The following is a 16,172-nucleotide window of genomic DNA, read 5'->3' as shown; positions in this document are numbered from 1 at the left end:
AGCAAATTTGCTGATGTTATTCTCAATGCCTTCATCTAAATCGTTGACGTAAATTGTAAACAGCTGTAGTCCCAATACCGAGCCCTGTGGCACCCCACTAGTCACCACCTGCCATTCCGAGAAACACCCATTCACCGCTACCCTTCGCTTTCTATCTGCCAACCAGTTTTCTATCCATGGCAATGTCTTCCCCCTGATGCCCTGAGCTTTGATTTTACCCACCAATCTCCTATGAAGGACCTTATCAAATGCCTTCTGAAAATCGAGGTACACTACATCCACTGGATCTCCCTTGTCTAACTTCCTGGTTACATCCTCGAAAAACTCCAACAGATTAGTCAAGCATGATTTACCCTTGGTAAATCCATGCTGGCTTGGCCCAATCCTATCACTGCTATCTAGATATGCCACTATTTCATCCTTAATAATGGACTCTAGCATCTTCCCCACCACTGATGTCAGGCTGACAGGTCGATAGTTCTCTGTTTTCTCCCTCCCTCCTTTCTTAAAAAGTGGGATAACATTAGCCATTCTCCAATCCTCAGGAACTGATCCTGAATCTAAGGAACATTGGAAAATGATTACAAATGCATCCGCAATTTCCAAGAACTCTTAACAGATTTGTCAGGCAAGATTTCCCTTTACAGAAACCATGCTGACTTTGACTTATTTTATCATTAAGTCTCCAAGTACCCTGAAATCTCACCCATTCTTTAAGAAAGGAGGAAGGCAGCAGAAAATAAATTATAGACCAGTTAGCCTGACCTCAGTGGTTGGGAAGATGTTGGAGTCAATTGTTAAGGACAAGGTTATGGATTAGTTGATGACACAGTACAAGATAGAACATAGTCAGCGGGGTTTCCTTAAGGGAAAATCTTGCCTGTTGGAATTCTTTGAGGAGATTACACTTTGGATAGATAAAAGAGATGAAGTGGATGTTGGACTTTCAGAAGCCCTTTGACAATGTGCCACACATGAGGTTGCTTACCAAGTTAAGAACCCATGGTATTTTAGGAAAGTTACTGGCATGGTTAGAGCATTGGTTGATCAGTAGGAGGTTAAGTCAGTGATGAGGAAGGCAAATGCAATGTTAGCATTCATTTCAAGAGGTCTAGAATACAAGAGCAGGGATGTGATGCTGAGGCTTTATAAGGCATTGGTGAGGCCTCATCTTGAGTATTGTGAACAGTTTTGGGGTCTTCATCTAAGAAAAGATACGCTGGCATTGGAGATGGTTCTGGGAATGAAAAGGTTATCACACGAGTAATGTTTGAAAGCTCTGGGTCTGTACTCTCTGGAATTTAGAGAGATAAGAGGGTATCTCACTGAAACCTTTCGAATGCTGATAGGCCTAGATAGTGTAGATTTGGAAAGGATGTTTCCCATGGTGGGCAGTCTGACAAGAGGGCACAGCCTTAGGAGAGAGGGGGGAGTCTATTTAAAATGGATGCGGAGAAATTTCTTTAGCCAGAAGGTGGTGAGTATGTGGAATTTATTACCACAGGCAGCTCGTTAGGCATATTTAAAGCACAGCTTGATAGGTTCTTGATTGGACGTGGCATCAAAGATTATGAGCAGAAGGCCAGGGAGTGGGGCTGAGAAACGGGGGGAAAGGATCAGCAGACTCGATGGGCCAAATGGCATAATCCTGCCCCTATGTCTTATGGTTTCAATAATAAGACTCCAACACATTCTCAGCCACTGAGGCCAGGTCAATTCGCCTATAATTTCTTTTCCTTTGCCTTCCTCCCTTCTCAAAGAGTGGAGTGACATTTGCAATTTTCCAGTCCTCTGGGACCAGGCCAGAATCAAATGATTCTTGAAAGATCATAACCAATACATCCACTACCTCTTCAGCAACCTCTCTCAGGAGTCTGGGATGTCGTCTATCTGGTCCAGGTGACTCATTCACCTTTGCGTTTGCCTAGCACTTCTTCTTTTGTAATAGCAATGGCACTCACTCCTGCTCCCTGACACTCACAGACCTCTGGTACACTGCTAGTGCTTTCCACAGACTGATGTTAAGCTCTCAACCATGGCCTTCTTTCAGCCAATACTCAGTGATGCTCACGTCCTACCGACCAATCTCTAATTGCTCCACGATTTCGTCTACCTTATTCTGAATGCTATGTGCATTTAAATACAGCATTTTGGTCCTTTTGAATTTTGCCTCTGTGGTACAACTCAACAGGTCGGCTGGTGGCGCAGTGAGATCAGTGCCGGGCTCGAGAACGGAGGTTCCCGAGTTCGATCCAGTGACAGACCTCTCCCGAGCGCGCTCTCCATCTGTGCCAGGTTGATGTCGAGCTCGCAACTCGACCTCGTAAAAAACACTGCCACCTCCAGTTTAAATTCCCACGCGGAATATTGTGGATCAAATACCCAAACTTGGACCTAATCATGGCTTGTCCTTCCTTACATTTCTGTTTCATCCCTCATCTACTTGTAAACCTGCTGACTTATCCTTAGCTCTATCATCCTGATTCTCATCCCCCTGGCCAGATTAGATTAAGCCACTCCCAACAGCTCTAGTAAACCTGCCCGCAAGAATATTGGTCCCCCTAAGATTCAAGTGCAACCCGTCCTTTTTGTACAGGTCACATCTGCCCAGGTGAGGTCCCAATGATACAAAAATCTGAATCCCTGCCCCTCACTCCAATTCTTCAGCCATGCATTTGCTTACCACCTCACTCCACTCCTATCCTCACTGTCGCTTGGCACAGGCAGCAATCCCAAGATAACTACCCTTGTGGCCCTGCTTCTCAGCTTCCTTCCTAACTCCTTGTCAAGTCAGGTCACTTTTATTGTCATTTCGACCACAACTGCTGGTACAGTACACAGTAAAAATGAGACAACGTTTTTTCAGGACCCTGGTGTTACATGACACAGTACAAAAACTAGACTGAGCTACATAAAAAACAACACAGAAAAAGAACTACACTAGACTACAGACCTACCCAGGACTGCATAAAGTGCACAAAACAGTGCAGGCATTACAATAAATAATAAAAAGACAATAGGGCAGTAAGGTGTCAGTCCAGGCTCTGGGTACTGAGGAGTCTGATGGTTTAGGGGAAGAAACAGTTACATAGTCTGGTCGTGAGAGCCCGAATGCTTCGGTGCCTTTTCCCAGACGGCAGGAGGGAGAAGAGTTTGTATGAGGGGTGCATGGGGTCCTTCATAATGCTGTTTGCTTTGTGGATGCAGCGTGTAGTGTAAATGTCCTTAACAGCGGGAAGAGAGACCCCGATGATCTTCTCAGCTGACCTGACTATCTGCTGCAGGGTCTTGCGATCCGAGATGGTGCAATTTCTGAACCAGGCAGCGATGCAGCTGCTCAGGATACTTTCAATATATCCTCTGTAGAATGTGATGAGGATGGGGGGTGGGAGATGGATTTTCCTCAGCCTTCCCAGAAAGTTAGAGACGCTGCTGGGCTTTCTTGGCTATGGAGCTGGTATTGAGGGACCAGGTGAGATTCTCCGCCAGGTGAACACCACCTCTACTGAGGAGCCGTCGATGTTCAGCGGGGAGTGCCTTTGTATTCTGCTTTCAGGACCTCCTCCCTTTTTCAAGTGTTCTGGTTTCCTCCCCCCATCGCAAAGAAATGTGGAACAGCTGCACAGCTGCACTGGCTGCAGTAAACTGTGTAGGCAAGTGGCACAATCCGAGTGAAGCTTGTGCTGGGTGCCTGGAATGTGCTGCCAGGGGCGACGGCAGATATGATAGAGGCTCTTAAATAGAAACATGAATGTGCAGAAAATGGTGGGATATGCAGGCGGAAGAGATAAACGTATCATTACTTGAATTAATTTGGCACAACACTGTGAGCAAAAGAGGCTGTTCCTGTGCTGTACCATTCTATGAAGTTGTCAGCACGTCAGAAGTATGGAAAAATAGCATTTAGTAGTGTAAATGAGTGGTTAAGATTGGCATGGAGTCGGTGGTCAGAGAGGCCTGTTTCCATGCTGTAGATGAGATTGCCAGACCAGAGGAAGCATATGGTAGCACTGGAGAGTGCACAGGGAGGTTCATCAAGATACTGTCTGCAATGGAGTGAAATAGAGTGCATCTGAAGGAAAAGGTTTTAGTACCCACCTCCTTATTTTCTCATGGAGTATAGTCCAAAGTGATTGCCCTTTGGAACGTATGAATGAGAAGATAAAGAGGCAGATATTCTCTCAACATGAAAACAATCTAAATGAACACTTCAATAACCAGGGGGTAGAAAACTACAGACCAAACGCTGCTAAATAACATAAGTGTCAATGGATGCTTCATGGTGGGTCAAAGGCTTGTTTCCATGGTGCATGAGGCTATATCTCTACAATTGCACCAAACCTCCTAGGTTGCTAAGACATTACAGAAGTCACTGAGACTCAAAAACTAACTATTTCTCAGCTGATTATTGTAGAAATGTCTTCAAGTATGAATTGAGAACTAAATATCAAACAGCTTGAATGATGGAACACTCACCTGGTACTGAAATCTCAGTGTAACTTGATCTTTTATCTGTCAGTGCGGACAGAGATTTCGGTGCTGATATTGGCCCACTGATAGAGTGTCTCTGTGAGCAAAAATACACATTTAAAAACTGTTAATGTGTAATTCTAAATACATAAATACGCATCTCAACTACACTGGATTCAAAGCCCATTTCAGTCATTGCTGTACTTGAATTAAATAGCAGTTTGAGAACTTTAAAATTATAAAAAAAATTACCATGAAGGGTTCAATTCCCGCCACTGCCTGTAAGAAGTTTCTCTGTTCTCCCTGTGACTGTGTGGGTTTACTCCCACAGACCAAAGACGTACCGGTTGGTAGGTTAAATGGTCATTGTAAAGTATCCCATGATTAGACCATAATATCATAAGACAAAGGAGCAGAATTAGGCCATTTGGCCCATTGGGTCTGCTTTGCCATTTCATCATGGCTGATCCAGTTTTCTTCCCAGGCCCAATCTCCTGCCTTCTTCCCAGAACCCTTCATGCCTTGACCAATCAAGAATCCATCAACCCCTGCCTTAAATATACATACAGACCTGACCTCCTCAGCTGCCTGTGGCAAAAATTCCACAGATTCACCACTCTCTGGTAAAAAAAAATTGCTCATCTCCTTTCTAAATTGTCATCCTTCCATTTAGAGGTTGTGCCCTCTGTTCTTAACACTCTTCCACCATAGGAAACATCCTCTCCACATTCACTCTATCAAGGTCTTTGATCTTTCAATAGGTGATAGGCTGAGAGTAAATCCAGGGATCGCTGGCCAGTGCAGCTCAATGGGCCGGAATACATTAAATAACAAACAGGAAATAAGAGGATTGTAAAGAAGTGAAATAATGGAATGTTTTCAGACGACACTACCTCAGTTGAGATCTTCCCCAACAAAAGGTTGCATATACTGAGAATATCCCTCTAAACTGATGGGAGCTTTATGTTACTGGCATTTCATGGCAAGCAGCAACTAATGAATTTAATTGAATTGACTTTATTTCTTACATCCTGCACATACATGAGGAGTAAAAATCTTTACGTTACGTCTCCATCTAAATGTGCAATGTGCAATCTTAGTAATTTATAATAAATAGAACAGTCAATGTAATATAGAGTGCACTCAAATCAATGTGAGTTCATCAGTCTGATGGCCTGGTGGAAGAAGCTGTCCCGGAGCCCGTTGGTCCTGGCTTTTATGCTGCGGTACCGTATCCTGGACGGTAGCAGCAGGAATATGTTGTGGTTGGGAATCATGGTTAAGCCATAACAACTTGCATTTAGAGCATGTGTACAGTGCTACATAACATCCCAAGGTGCTTCCTGATGCTTTGTGAATACAAACGCATTATAGCTACTGTGAAAAAATATACTTATATGAATAAAAACTAAAAATATAGTTTTATTGTAGACAAATGTAGACAAGATACTTGCCTTCATTAATTTGGCCATCAAAGAGAGAAGTTAGGGAAGTTATGCTCCAACTTTATAAAAATGTTGGTCAGAGCTCAGCTGGAGTGGAGTGGAGTGTTGTGGAGTGCTAGCCAACACAGGATAGGAAGGATGTGATAGCACAGGAGAAGATGAAAAGGCGATTCATGAGTCCTGATGCAGAGATCTCACCAAAAACAGGGAGCTCCTTTCCCCCCATAGATACAGCTCAGTTCACTGAGTTCTTCCAGTACTCTTGAGTTCTTCGAGAGTTTCTGCAGACTCTCATATCGTCATTTTACCAGAATGTTGCCTGGGATGGAGTAGCTCAGTCATGAGGAGAGACTGGAGAAGCCAGGTTTGTTTTCCCTCATGTGAGAAGTTTACGAGGGGACATGACTGGAATATATAAATGTATGAAAAATATAGACGGGGCAGCACCTCTGGTGAAGTGGCTTGTCTTGTCTATTATGGGACATTTGGTCCCCACCGGACACTCCGCTCTCACCTGTGGTTCCAAATCACTGCTTGCATGTTGCCAGTGGCCACATCCTGATACCAAACCAGGTAAGGGTAGCTGGTGGGCCTCGTACCCCAGAGACACAGAGGTGTGCCTGTCTTAGCATGCAAAGTCAGCTACGGCGGACTGGGCAAATGAGATCAATAGTGAGATCCAAAGGCCAGGAAGACTGTTCTGCAATGCTTCCTGGAGAGCGATCGACATGACAAAGCACAGAAGAAGTCATGTTTATCCACGGCCACCACTCTTACCAGTGGACACGGACTTTGGAAGACAAAGGAGTAGAACTGGCCCAGTGCAACCACCTTTTCATTTTAAAAACTCACCTGCACAGGTTTCTCTCTCATATCAGTCAAGACAGGATAAACTGCAAGAAACTATTCCCGACATGAGACAGATAAAACTAGAGGACGGTATGGTGTTGATGGCTCTGCTATAGGAAGGATATCAAACTGGAGAGGGTGCAATAAAGGTTCACCATGATGCTATCAGGATTGGAGGTCTCGACTTATAAGGAAAGACTGGATAGGCTAGGACTTTTTCGTTGGAGTGTAGGAGACTTCGAGAGACCTTAGCGGTTTATAAAATCATAAAGGGCATAAATAGGGTGTTTAGGCAAAGTCTTTTTCTCAGAATAGGGGAATTCAAAATGAGAGGAGAAGTTTAAACTGAGAGGGGAAGGAGTTTAAAAGGTTCCTGACAGGCAACCTTTTCATACAGAGGGTGGTGGGTATATGGAACAGGCTGCCAGAGGAAGTGGTAGAGGTAGGCAGAGTTAACAGTTACATGGGTAAGAAAGGTTTAGAGGGATATGCATATGGAACTAGCTCTGTTAGGCAACTTGGTTGGTGTGGACAGGTTGGCAGAAGGGTCTATTTTGTGCTCTGACACCATGGAATGATATGAGCTGGGCCTTCTTCAAGCAGACGATGGTAAGTACCTAGAATGCACTGCCTAATGGAGTTATTGAAGCCAAGTTGCTGAGTGCATTTAAGAACTACTGCACACTTGAATCACTAAGGCAGGGGTGTCAAACTCATTTTAGGTCACGGGCCGGATTGAGCAAAATGCAGCTTCATGCGGGCCGGATCAGTCGGACGCGTGCGAACGCAGCTTTCGTTGCCTCCGTTTTTTTAGCCTGCTCTCATGTGTCTCAGTCTCTGCTATAACTACAAAGTGTTTCACTTTACAAATTCCGTTTCTTATGAAGAAGACTGCTGAGCAAGACTGCCGAATAAACACTAAAAACCCTGAAAACCTGGTACCTGAATAAACTCAGCATTAGCCATATCATACGCCATAGGCACTTCGATTACTGGGGCCAGCTTTAATAGTAATTAGATATTATCTCGCGGGCCAAAGATAATTCCACCATGGGCCGGATTTGGCCCGCGGGCCTTGAGTTTGACATATATGCACTAAGGGATGGAAGTGCCATGGCCAAATGTTGGTTCACGGAGTTAATGCAGTTGGCTTGGATGAGGTAGGCCGAATGGCTTGTTCCCATGGTGTACGATTACAGTTTCTTTCATGACTAGATGTAGTAGAAATGTGGAGCTTTGATATAACCTGATGTTGTTGATTTTGGGAGCACTCTGCTTTTGCAGGTTAGCACACACTGGTTAATCCTATTTTGCAGCTTCACTGTACTGACAACTTCTTTACTTCTCCGTAAATCACCTTTGATGCCCTAGACTGGACTGTCAAAGGTTCATTTATTATCAAAGTACTCATGCAGTATACAACTCTGAGATTCATCTTTTCTAGATAGCCATGAAATAAAGAAAAACATGCAGTTCAAAGAAAAACATCAACCCCCCCACGCAAAAAAGCACTTACATATCACCCCAAATTTCATACCCCCCTGCAGAAAAAAAATCAGGTGAACTGCGAGAACATCAAACCGCAAAAAAATAAAGTCGCTCTTACAACAAGAAGAAAGAACAGGTGAAAACACAGAATATAACAGACATAAAACCAAAGAGTTCAGTCCAATCCACAAATCACAGAACTACTGTAGCACCCATCCAATGACCATGAGGGAGACCACTCGAACTAAGACGCAGCGCAGTGAGGGAGATAGGCCGTCACTCACAGGCATCTTATCTGGCAGCAGCGAGAGATAGGTAATCAGTGCTGAACACTCCTCGCCATCCACATTCGCGTTGAATAATCGATGTTTTAATCAGCGATTAATAGACGTTTTAATCAGCGAAATTGAGTCGATCACTGGCTCGTGCCCTATCTTTAAGCTTCGCCTTGAGGCTGCTCATCTCCTGGATCATTCTCGTGCTGGCAGAGCACTAGATCACTCAATCAATCTCCAAACTATAAATCGCAGACTCAAACGTTTGCAGAAAGACATTTAAGATTTTAAAAAAGGCACACAAGAAGTGAAATAAATAGTTTCATGGACTATCTGAAAGGCATCACCCGAGGAATCGCTGCTTGCTGGTGCCGTCTTGACTGGAAAACAGAGGCTACAAAGGTATAAATTGTGCTAGGCTGTATTGATGCTGGTACAACTGTCGATAATCCACATAATCTTAATATCCCACTTTTGAGCTGCCGATGACAGTGTAATGCAAAACAAAATAGGCCAACGAAGTACTTTGAAATGCAAATGTCATGGAAATGTCAGAACATTATAAAATACTGCAGAGCAAGCTTCCAGAAATATTAAATTGAGGTTTAAGTATTAGTCAGGATAACAATCTCAATCTTCTTTGAAACTGTGCCACAGAAATTTCTACATCTACCTACCTGAGATATCGAAAGGTCTCAATTTAACATTACACTGAAAGTAAATAGTCCTTAACACAAGGGCCTCCCACAGCTGTACTGCAAAGTGACAGACTAGCTGTAACTGTTTGAAAATGTTCTTTACGATGAACTTAAGTCAGTTGTTCCAGCAGTACAGATGCATGATTCCCATGCACACATCTTGTGTGAGGTAAGCGCATCTCAGAACAGCCAAACACTATATTTCAACCATCTGTTGAAACTGATCAGTGTAATATATTCGATGGGGAGAAGTGTGCAGACGCAGAAGCTTGTTATCACACACGGCCGCTGAGGTGGTTCCAGGATAAAGGGAAACCTAGCAGAGCGGTTGTCAGTGTAGCGCGAGTCAGAGTAGTCGGGCTTTGACGAGGACGAGCCAAGGCAAGGTAAGTTATTTTCATCTCTCTTTTCCTCTAACATAGGAATAGTGTGTATGACTGCAAGGCCAGTTTTCTGCTCTGGTTGTCAGATGTGGGATATCTGGGAGACTTCCAGCCTCCCTGATGGCCACATCTGTGCCAGGTGCAGCTCGACGACCTTCGGCTTGTTAGGGAAAGTGATTGATAGGAGCCACAAGCAGGTGGTCGCATCAGAGCCACAGGCAACAGAGAACTGCGTGACTGTCAGGAGAGGGAAGGTAGTGGAGAGCACCCGTGGCTGTCCCCTTAACAATAAATATTTCATTTTGAGTATTGTTGGGGTAGACAACCTATCCGAGGGAAGCAACAGTGGCCACACTGACTCTGGCCCTGCAGCTCAGAAGGGTAGGGAACAGAAGAGGATGGCAGGAGTAGTAGGGCACCCTACAGTTAGGGGGACAGACAGGCGATTCCGAGAATGCAGAAAAGAAACATGGATGGAAGTTTGCCTCCCAGGTGCCAGGGTTCATGATGTTTCTGAATACATCCACAATATCCTGAAAAGAGAGGGTGAGGAACAAGAGGCTGTGATACGTATTAGTACCAATGGTATCAGTAGAAAAAGGGTGGAGGTCCTGAAAACAGAATACAGGGAGATAGGAAGGAAGCTGAGCAGGTAGTAATCACGGTATTGCTGGCTGTGCCACATGACAGTGAGTATAGGAATAGAATGAGGAGGCAGATAAACGCATGGCTGAAGGACTGGAGCGGGGGAAGAGATTGCCATTTCTGGATCACTGGGACCTCTTCTGGGGCAGGTGTGAGCTGTACTAAAAGGAGAGGTTCCACTTAAATCTGAGGGGCACCAATATCCTGGTGGGGAGGCTTGCTAATGCTACTGGGGAGGATTTAAACTAGGTAAGTGGGGGGTGGGGTGGAAACCTAAGTGAAGAGGCAGAGGATGGGGTGTTTGGCACACAAATACAGACAGTTTGTAGGGACTTTGTGAGTGAGGATGGGCAGATGATAGAGCAAAGATGCACTCAGCCTGATGGTTTGAGGTGTGTCTATTTTAATGCAAAGAGTATCAGAAACAGGGCAGATGAACTTAGAGTGTGGATCAATGTGGAACTATGACATCGTGGCCTTTACAGAGACTTGGATGTCTCAGAGGCAGGAATGGCTGCTGAACGCGCTGGGCTTTAGATGTTTTAAGAAGGACAGGGAGGGAGGTGGGAGCGTAGCTTTGTTAATCAGGGATAGTGTCCAGGCTGCAGAAAAAGAGAAAGTCATGGAGGGATTTTCTACTGAGTCAGTGTGGGTGGAAGTCAGAAACAGGAAGGGGGCAATAACTCTACTGGGTGATTTTATAGACACCCCCCCCCCCCACAAATAGTAACAAGGACATCAAGGAGCAGATAGGGAGGCAGATTCTGGAATGGTGAAATTATAGGGTTGTTGTGATGGGTGATTTTAACTTTCCTAATATTGACTGGCATCTCCTTAGAGCAAGGGGTTTAAATAGGGTGGAGTTTGCTAGTGTGTGTTCAGAAAAGTTTCCTGATGCAATATGTAGATAAGCCAACTTGATCTGGTATTGGAAAATGAACCTGGTCAGGTGTCAGATCTGTCCGTGGGAGAGCATTTTGGAGGTAGTTATCACAGCTGTATCTCCTTTACCATAACACTAGAGAGGGATAGGAACAGATAACTGTTCCTAACTGTTCCCACAGATAACTGTGGCTGAGAGGATGGTGCAGGAGGGAGGGCTTCAGGTTTTTAGATAATTGGGCTTTGTTCCAGGGAAGGTGGGATCTGTTCCGACGGGACGGTTTACACCTGAACTGGAGCGGTACTAACATTCTTGCAGGAAAGTTCGCTAGTGCTTCTCGGGGGGGGGGGGGTTAAACTAAATTTGCAGGGGACAGGGATCCAGAATGCGAGAGAGGATAGCGAGATGAAGAATAAAGGATAGGTGGGGACTACACGGTTCTGGAATATTAAGTGTGTAGTAGAGAAAGGTGAGGCAGAACAAGTGATAAGGAGGACACATGTACAAAGGGATGGTCTGATGGAGTTAAATGTGCAGAAAGAATAAGTAAATTTAGGAAGGACAACAAAATTCAAGGGGCGTATAGCCCGATGGGAGTTCGGGGAGCTGGGTTAAGCACAATAGGCAGCGATTTAAACAGAGAGAAGAGAAATGGGCTAAAAATTCTATATCTGAATGCATGAAGTGTCAGAAATAAGGCGGATGAGCTTGAAGCTCAGGTGCGAATGGGTAACTATGATGTTGTTGGGATAACGGAGACATGGCTGCAGGGAGATCAGACCTGGGAAATGAATGTACAAGGGTATACGTGCTATCGTAGGGACAGAAATGTGGGCAGAGGGGGTGGGGTGGCCCTGTTGGTGAGGAATGAGATTCAGTCCTTTGCAAGGGGGGACATAGGATCAGGAGAAGTAGAGTCTGTGTGGATAGAACTGAGGAACAGTAAGGGCAAAAGGACCCAAATGGGTGTTGTCTACAGGCCACCAAACAGTAGCATGGATATTGGGTGCAAGTTGAATAGGGAGTTAACATTGGCATGTGGCAAAGGAAATGTCGCAGTAGTTATGGGGGATTTCAACATGCAGGTGAACTGGGAGAATCAGGTTGGTGCTGGACCACAGGATAGGGAGTTTGTAGAGTGCCTACGGGATGCATTCTTGGAACAGCTTGTACGAGAGCCGACCAGGGACAAAGCTATTCTGGATTTAGTGTTACGTAATGAACAGAATTTGATAAGCGATCTTGAAGTAAAGGAGCCATTAGGAGGTAGTGACCATAATATGATAAGTTTTTATCTGCAATTTGAGAAGGATAAGGGCAGCTCGGAGGTGTCAGTGTTGCAGTTGAACAAAGGAGACTATGGAGCCATGAGGGAGGAGCTGGCCAAAGTTAAATGGACGGATATCCTAGCAGAAAAGACAGTGGAACAGCAATGGCAGGTATTCTTGGGAATAATGCACAAGATGCAAAATCAGTTCATCCCCCGGAGAAGGAAGGATTCAAAGGGTGGAAAGGGGCCACAGTGGTTGACAAAGGAAGTCAGAGATTGCATAGCATTAAAAAAAAGTAAGTATGACAGAGCTAAGGTGAGTGGCAAGACAGATGATTGGGAAATTTTTAAGGAACAACAGAACTTAACTAAAAAGGCAATATGGGGAGAAAAAATGAGGTACGAACGCAAGCTAGCCAGGAATATAAAGGAGGATAGCAAAAGCTTTTTTAGGTATGTGAAGAGAAAGAAGATAGTTAAGAACAATGTTGGGCCCTTGAAGAATGAATTGGGTGAAATTGTTATGGGAAACAGAGAAATGGCAGAAGAATTTAATAAGTACTTTAGATCTGTCTTCACTAGGGAAGACACAAGCAATCTCCCAGATGTATGGATGGGCCAAGGACATAGGGTAACAGAGGAAATGAAACAGATTGACATTAGGAAGGAAACGGTGATGAGTAGACTGATGGGACTGAAGGCTGACAAATCCCCAGGTCCAGATGGTCTGCATCCTAGGGTACTAAAGGAGGTGGCCCTGGAAATTGCGGATGCATTGGTAATCATTTTCCAATGTTCCTTAGATTCAGGATCAGTTCCTGAGGATTGGAGAATGGCTAATGTCATCCCACTTTTTAAGAAAGGAGGGAGGGAGAAAATGGAAAACTATCGTCCTGTCAGCCTAACATCAGTGGTGGGGAAGATGCTAGAGTCCATTATTAAAGATGAAATAGTGGCATATCTAGATAGCAGTGATAGGATTGGGCCGAGCCAGGATGGATTTACCAAGGGCAAATCATGCTTGACTAATCTATTGGAGTTTTTCGAGGATGTAACCAGGAAGTTAGACAAGGGAGATCCAGTGGATGTAGTGTACCTCGATTTTCAGAAGGCATTTGATAAGGTCCCACATAGGAGATTGGTGGGTAAAATCAGAGCTCATGGCATTGGGGGGGAAGATATTGACATGCATAGAAAACTGGTTGGCAGATAGAAAGCAAAGGGTAACGGTGAATGGGTGTTTCTCGGAATGGCCGGTGGTGACTAGTGGGGTGCCACAGGGCTCGGTATTGGGACCACAGCTGTTTTCGATTTACATCAACGATTTAGATGAAGGCATTGAGAATAACATCAGCAAGTTTGCTGATGATACTAAGCTAGGTGGCAGTGTGATTTGTGATGAGGATGTTAGGAGAATTCAGGGTGACTTGGATTGGCTGAGTGAGTGGGCAGATACTTGGCAGATGACGTTTAATGTGAATAAGTGTGAGGTTATCCACTTTGGGAGTAAGAACAGGAAGGCAGATTATTATCTGAACGGTATAGAATTAGGTAAGGGAGAAATACAAAGAGATCTAGGAGTACCTGTTCATCAGTCACTGAAGGTGAATGAGCAAGTGCAGCAGGCAGTGAAGAAGGCTAATGGAATGCTGGCCTTTATTACAAAGGGCATTGAGTACAAGAGCAAGGAAATCCTCTTGCATTTGTACAGAGCCCTGGTGAGACCACACCTGGAGTATTGTGTACAGTTTTGGTCTCCAGGGTTAAGGAAGGACATCCTGGCTGTAGAGGAAGTGCAGCGTAGATTCACGAGGTTAATTCCTGGGATGTCTGGACTGTCTTATGCAGAGAGTTTAGAGAGACTGGGTTTGTACACACTGGAATTAAAGAGATTGAGAAGGGATCTGATTGCAACATATAAGATTATTAAGGGATTGGACAAGATAGAGGCAGGAAATATGTTCCAGATGCTGGGAGAGTCCAGTACCAGAGGACATGGTTTGAGAATAAGGGGTAGGTCATTTAGGACAGAGTTAAGGAAAAACTTCTTCTCCCAGAGAGTTGTGGGGGTCTGGAATGCACTGCCTTGGAAGGTAGTGGAGGCCAATTCTCTGGATGCTTTCAAGAAGGAGCTAGATAGGTATCTTATGGATAGGGGAATCAAGGGATATGGGGACAAGGCAGGAACCGGGTATTGATTATAGATGATCAGCCATGATCTCAGAATGGCTGTGCAGGCTCGAAGGGCTGAATGGTCTACTTCTGCACCTATTGTCTATTGTCTATAATTTGGGGAAACATTTAATTACGGTAGGGGGAAATATGATGCTATTAGGCAGGAACTTGTGAACATAAATTGGGAGCAGACGTTCTTAAGGAAATGCAGTGCAGAAATGTGGCAAATGTTCAGGGAACATTTGCATGGCGTTCTGCATAGGTATGTTCCACTGAGACAGGGGAAGGGTGGTAGGGTAAAAAATACCATGGTGTACAAAGAATGTGGAAAATCCAGTTAAGAGGAAAAGAAAAGATAATGAAAGGTTCAAGAAAATATGTACTGATAGAGTTCTAGAAAATTGCAAGCTTACTAGGAAGGAGCTTAAGAATGAAATTAGGAGAGCTATAAGGGGCCACAAGAAGGCCCTGGCGAGCAGGATTAAGGAAAACCCCAAGGCATTCTACAAGTATGTGAAGAGCAAGAGGATGGGCTGTGTGAGAATAGGACCAATCAGGTGTAATAGTGGAAAAATGTGCACTGAGTCGGAGGAGGTAGCAGAGGTACTTAATGAATACTTTGCTTCAGTATTCACCAGGGAAAAGTACCTTGGTAATCGTGGGGATGACTTACAGCGGACTGAAACGTGGAATATGGACGTTAAGAAAGAGGATGTGTTGGCGCTTTTGAAAAGTATTAAGTGAGATAAGTCGCCAGGACTGGATGAAATAAACCCCAGGCTACTATGGAAAGTGAGGGTGGAGATTTCTGAGCCTCTGGTGATGATTTTTGCATCATCAATAGGGACAGGGGAAGTACCAGAGTATTGGAAGGTTGCAAATGTTGTTCCCTTGTTCAATAAAGAGAGGAGAGATAACCCAAGAAACTATAGACCAATGAGTCTTACTTCAGTGGTGGGCAAGTTATTGGAGATCTTGAGAGGCAGGATTTATGAGCATTTGGAGAGATATTATCCAATTAGGGATAGTCAGCATGGCCTTGACAAGGGCAGGTTATGCCTTACCAGCCCGAATGAATTCTTTGAGGGTGTAACAAAACACATTGATAAAGGTAGAGCCGTGGATGTAGTGTGTCTGGATTTCAGTATGGCATTGATAAGGTTCATATGCAAGGCTCATTCAGAAAGTGTAGATCCAGAACTGGCTTGCCCACAGAAGGCAAAGGGTGGTTGTAGATGTATGTAGATGTGGTAGGTGGTTGTATTCTGCATGGAGGTCGATGACCAGTGGTGTTCCACAGGTATCTGTTCTGGGACCCCTCCTCTTTGAGATTTTTATAAATGACCTGAATGAAGAAGTAGAAGGGTGGGTTAGTAAGTTTGCTGATGATACAAACGTTGGGGGTGTTGTGGATAGTTTGAAGGATTGTCAGAGGTTACAGCGAAACATTGATAGGATGCATAACTAGACTGAGAAGTAGCAGATGGAGTTCAACCCAGGTAAGTGTGAAGTGGTTCATTTTGGTAGGTCAAGTTTGAAGACAGAATATAGTATTAATGGTAAGACTCTTGGCAGTTTGGAGGATCAGAGG

The 16,172-nt window shown here is 44.4% G+C and overlaps 1 protein-coding gene across 5 annotated transcripts in view; it reads right to left on the bottom strand.

Annotated features, from left to right (window-relative positions):
* specc1la (sperm antigen with calponin homology and coiled-coil domains 1-like a) overlaps positions 1-16,172 on the bottom strand; it is a 257,566-nt gene that overhangs the window by 93,522 nt on the left and 147,872 nt on the right. For all 5 annotated transcript variants that reach the window (XM_073055575.1, XM_073055574.1, XM_073055576.1 and 2 more), the window contains one exon: positions 4,477-4,567. In XM_073055575.1, coding sequence (XP_072911676.1) covers positions 4,477-4,567 — 91 coding nt within the window. The remainder of the gene's footprint in view (positions 1-4,476; positions 4,568-16,172) is intronic.

This window comes from Hemitrygon akajei, chromosome 9 (genome assembly GCF_048418815.1).
Source record: "Hemitrygon akajei chromosome 9, sHemAka1.3, whole genome shotgun sequence".
Classification (NCBI taxonomy): domain Eukaryota; kingdom Metazoa; phylum Chordata; class Chondrichthyes; order Myliobatiformes; family Dasyatidae; genus Hemitrygon; species Hemitrygon akajei.
The sequence above is the reverse complement of the archived record's forward strand: the minus strand, read 5'-3'. Positions and strand labels throughout refer to the sequence as shown.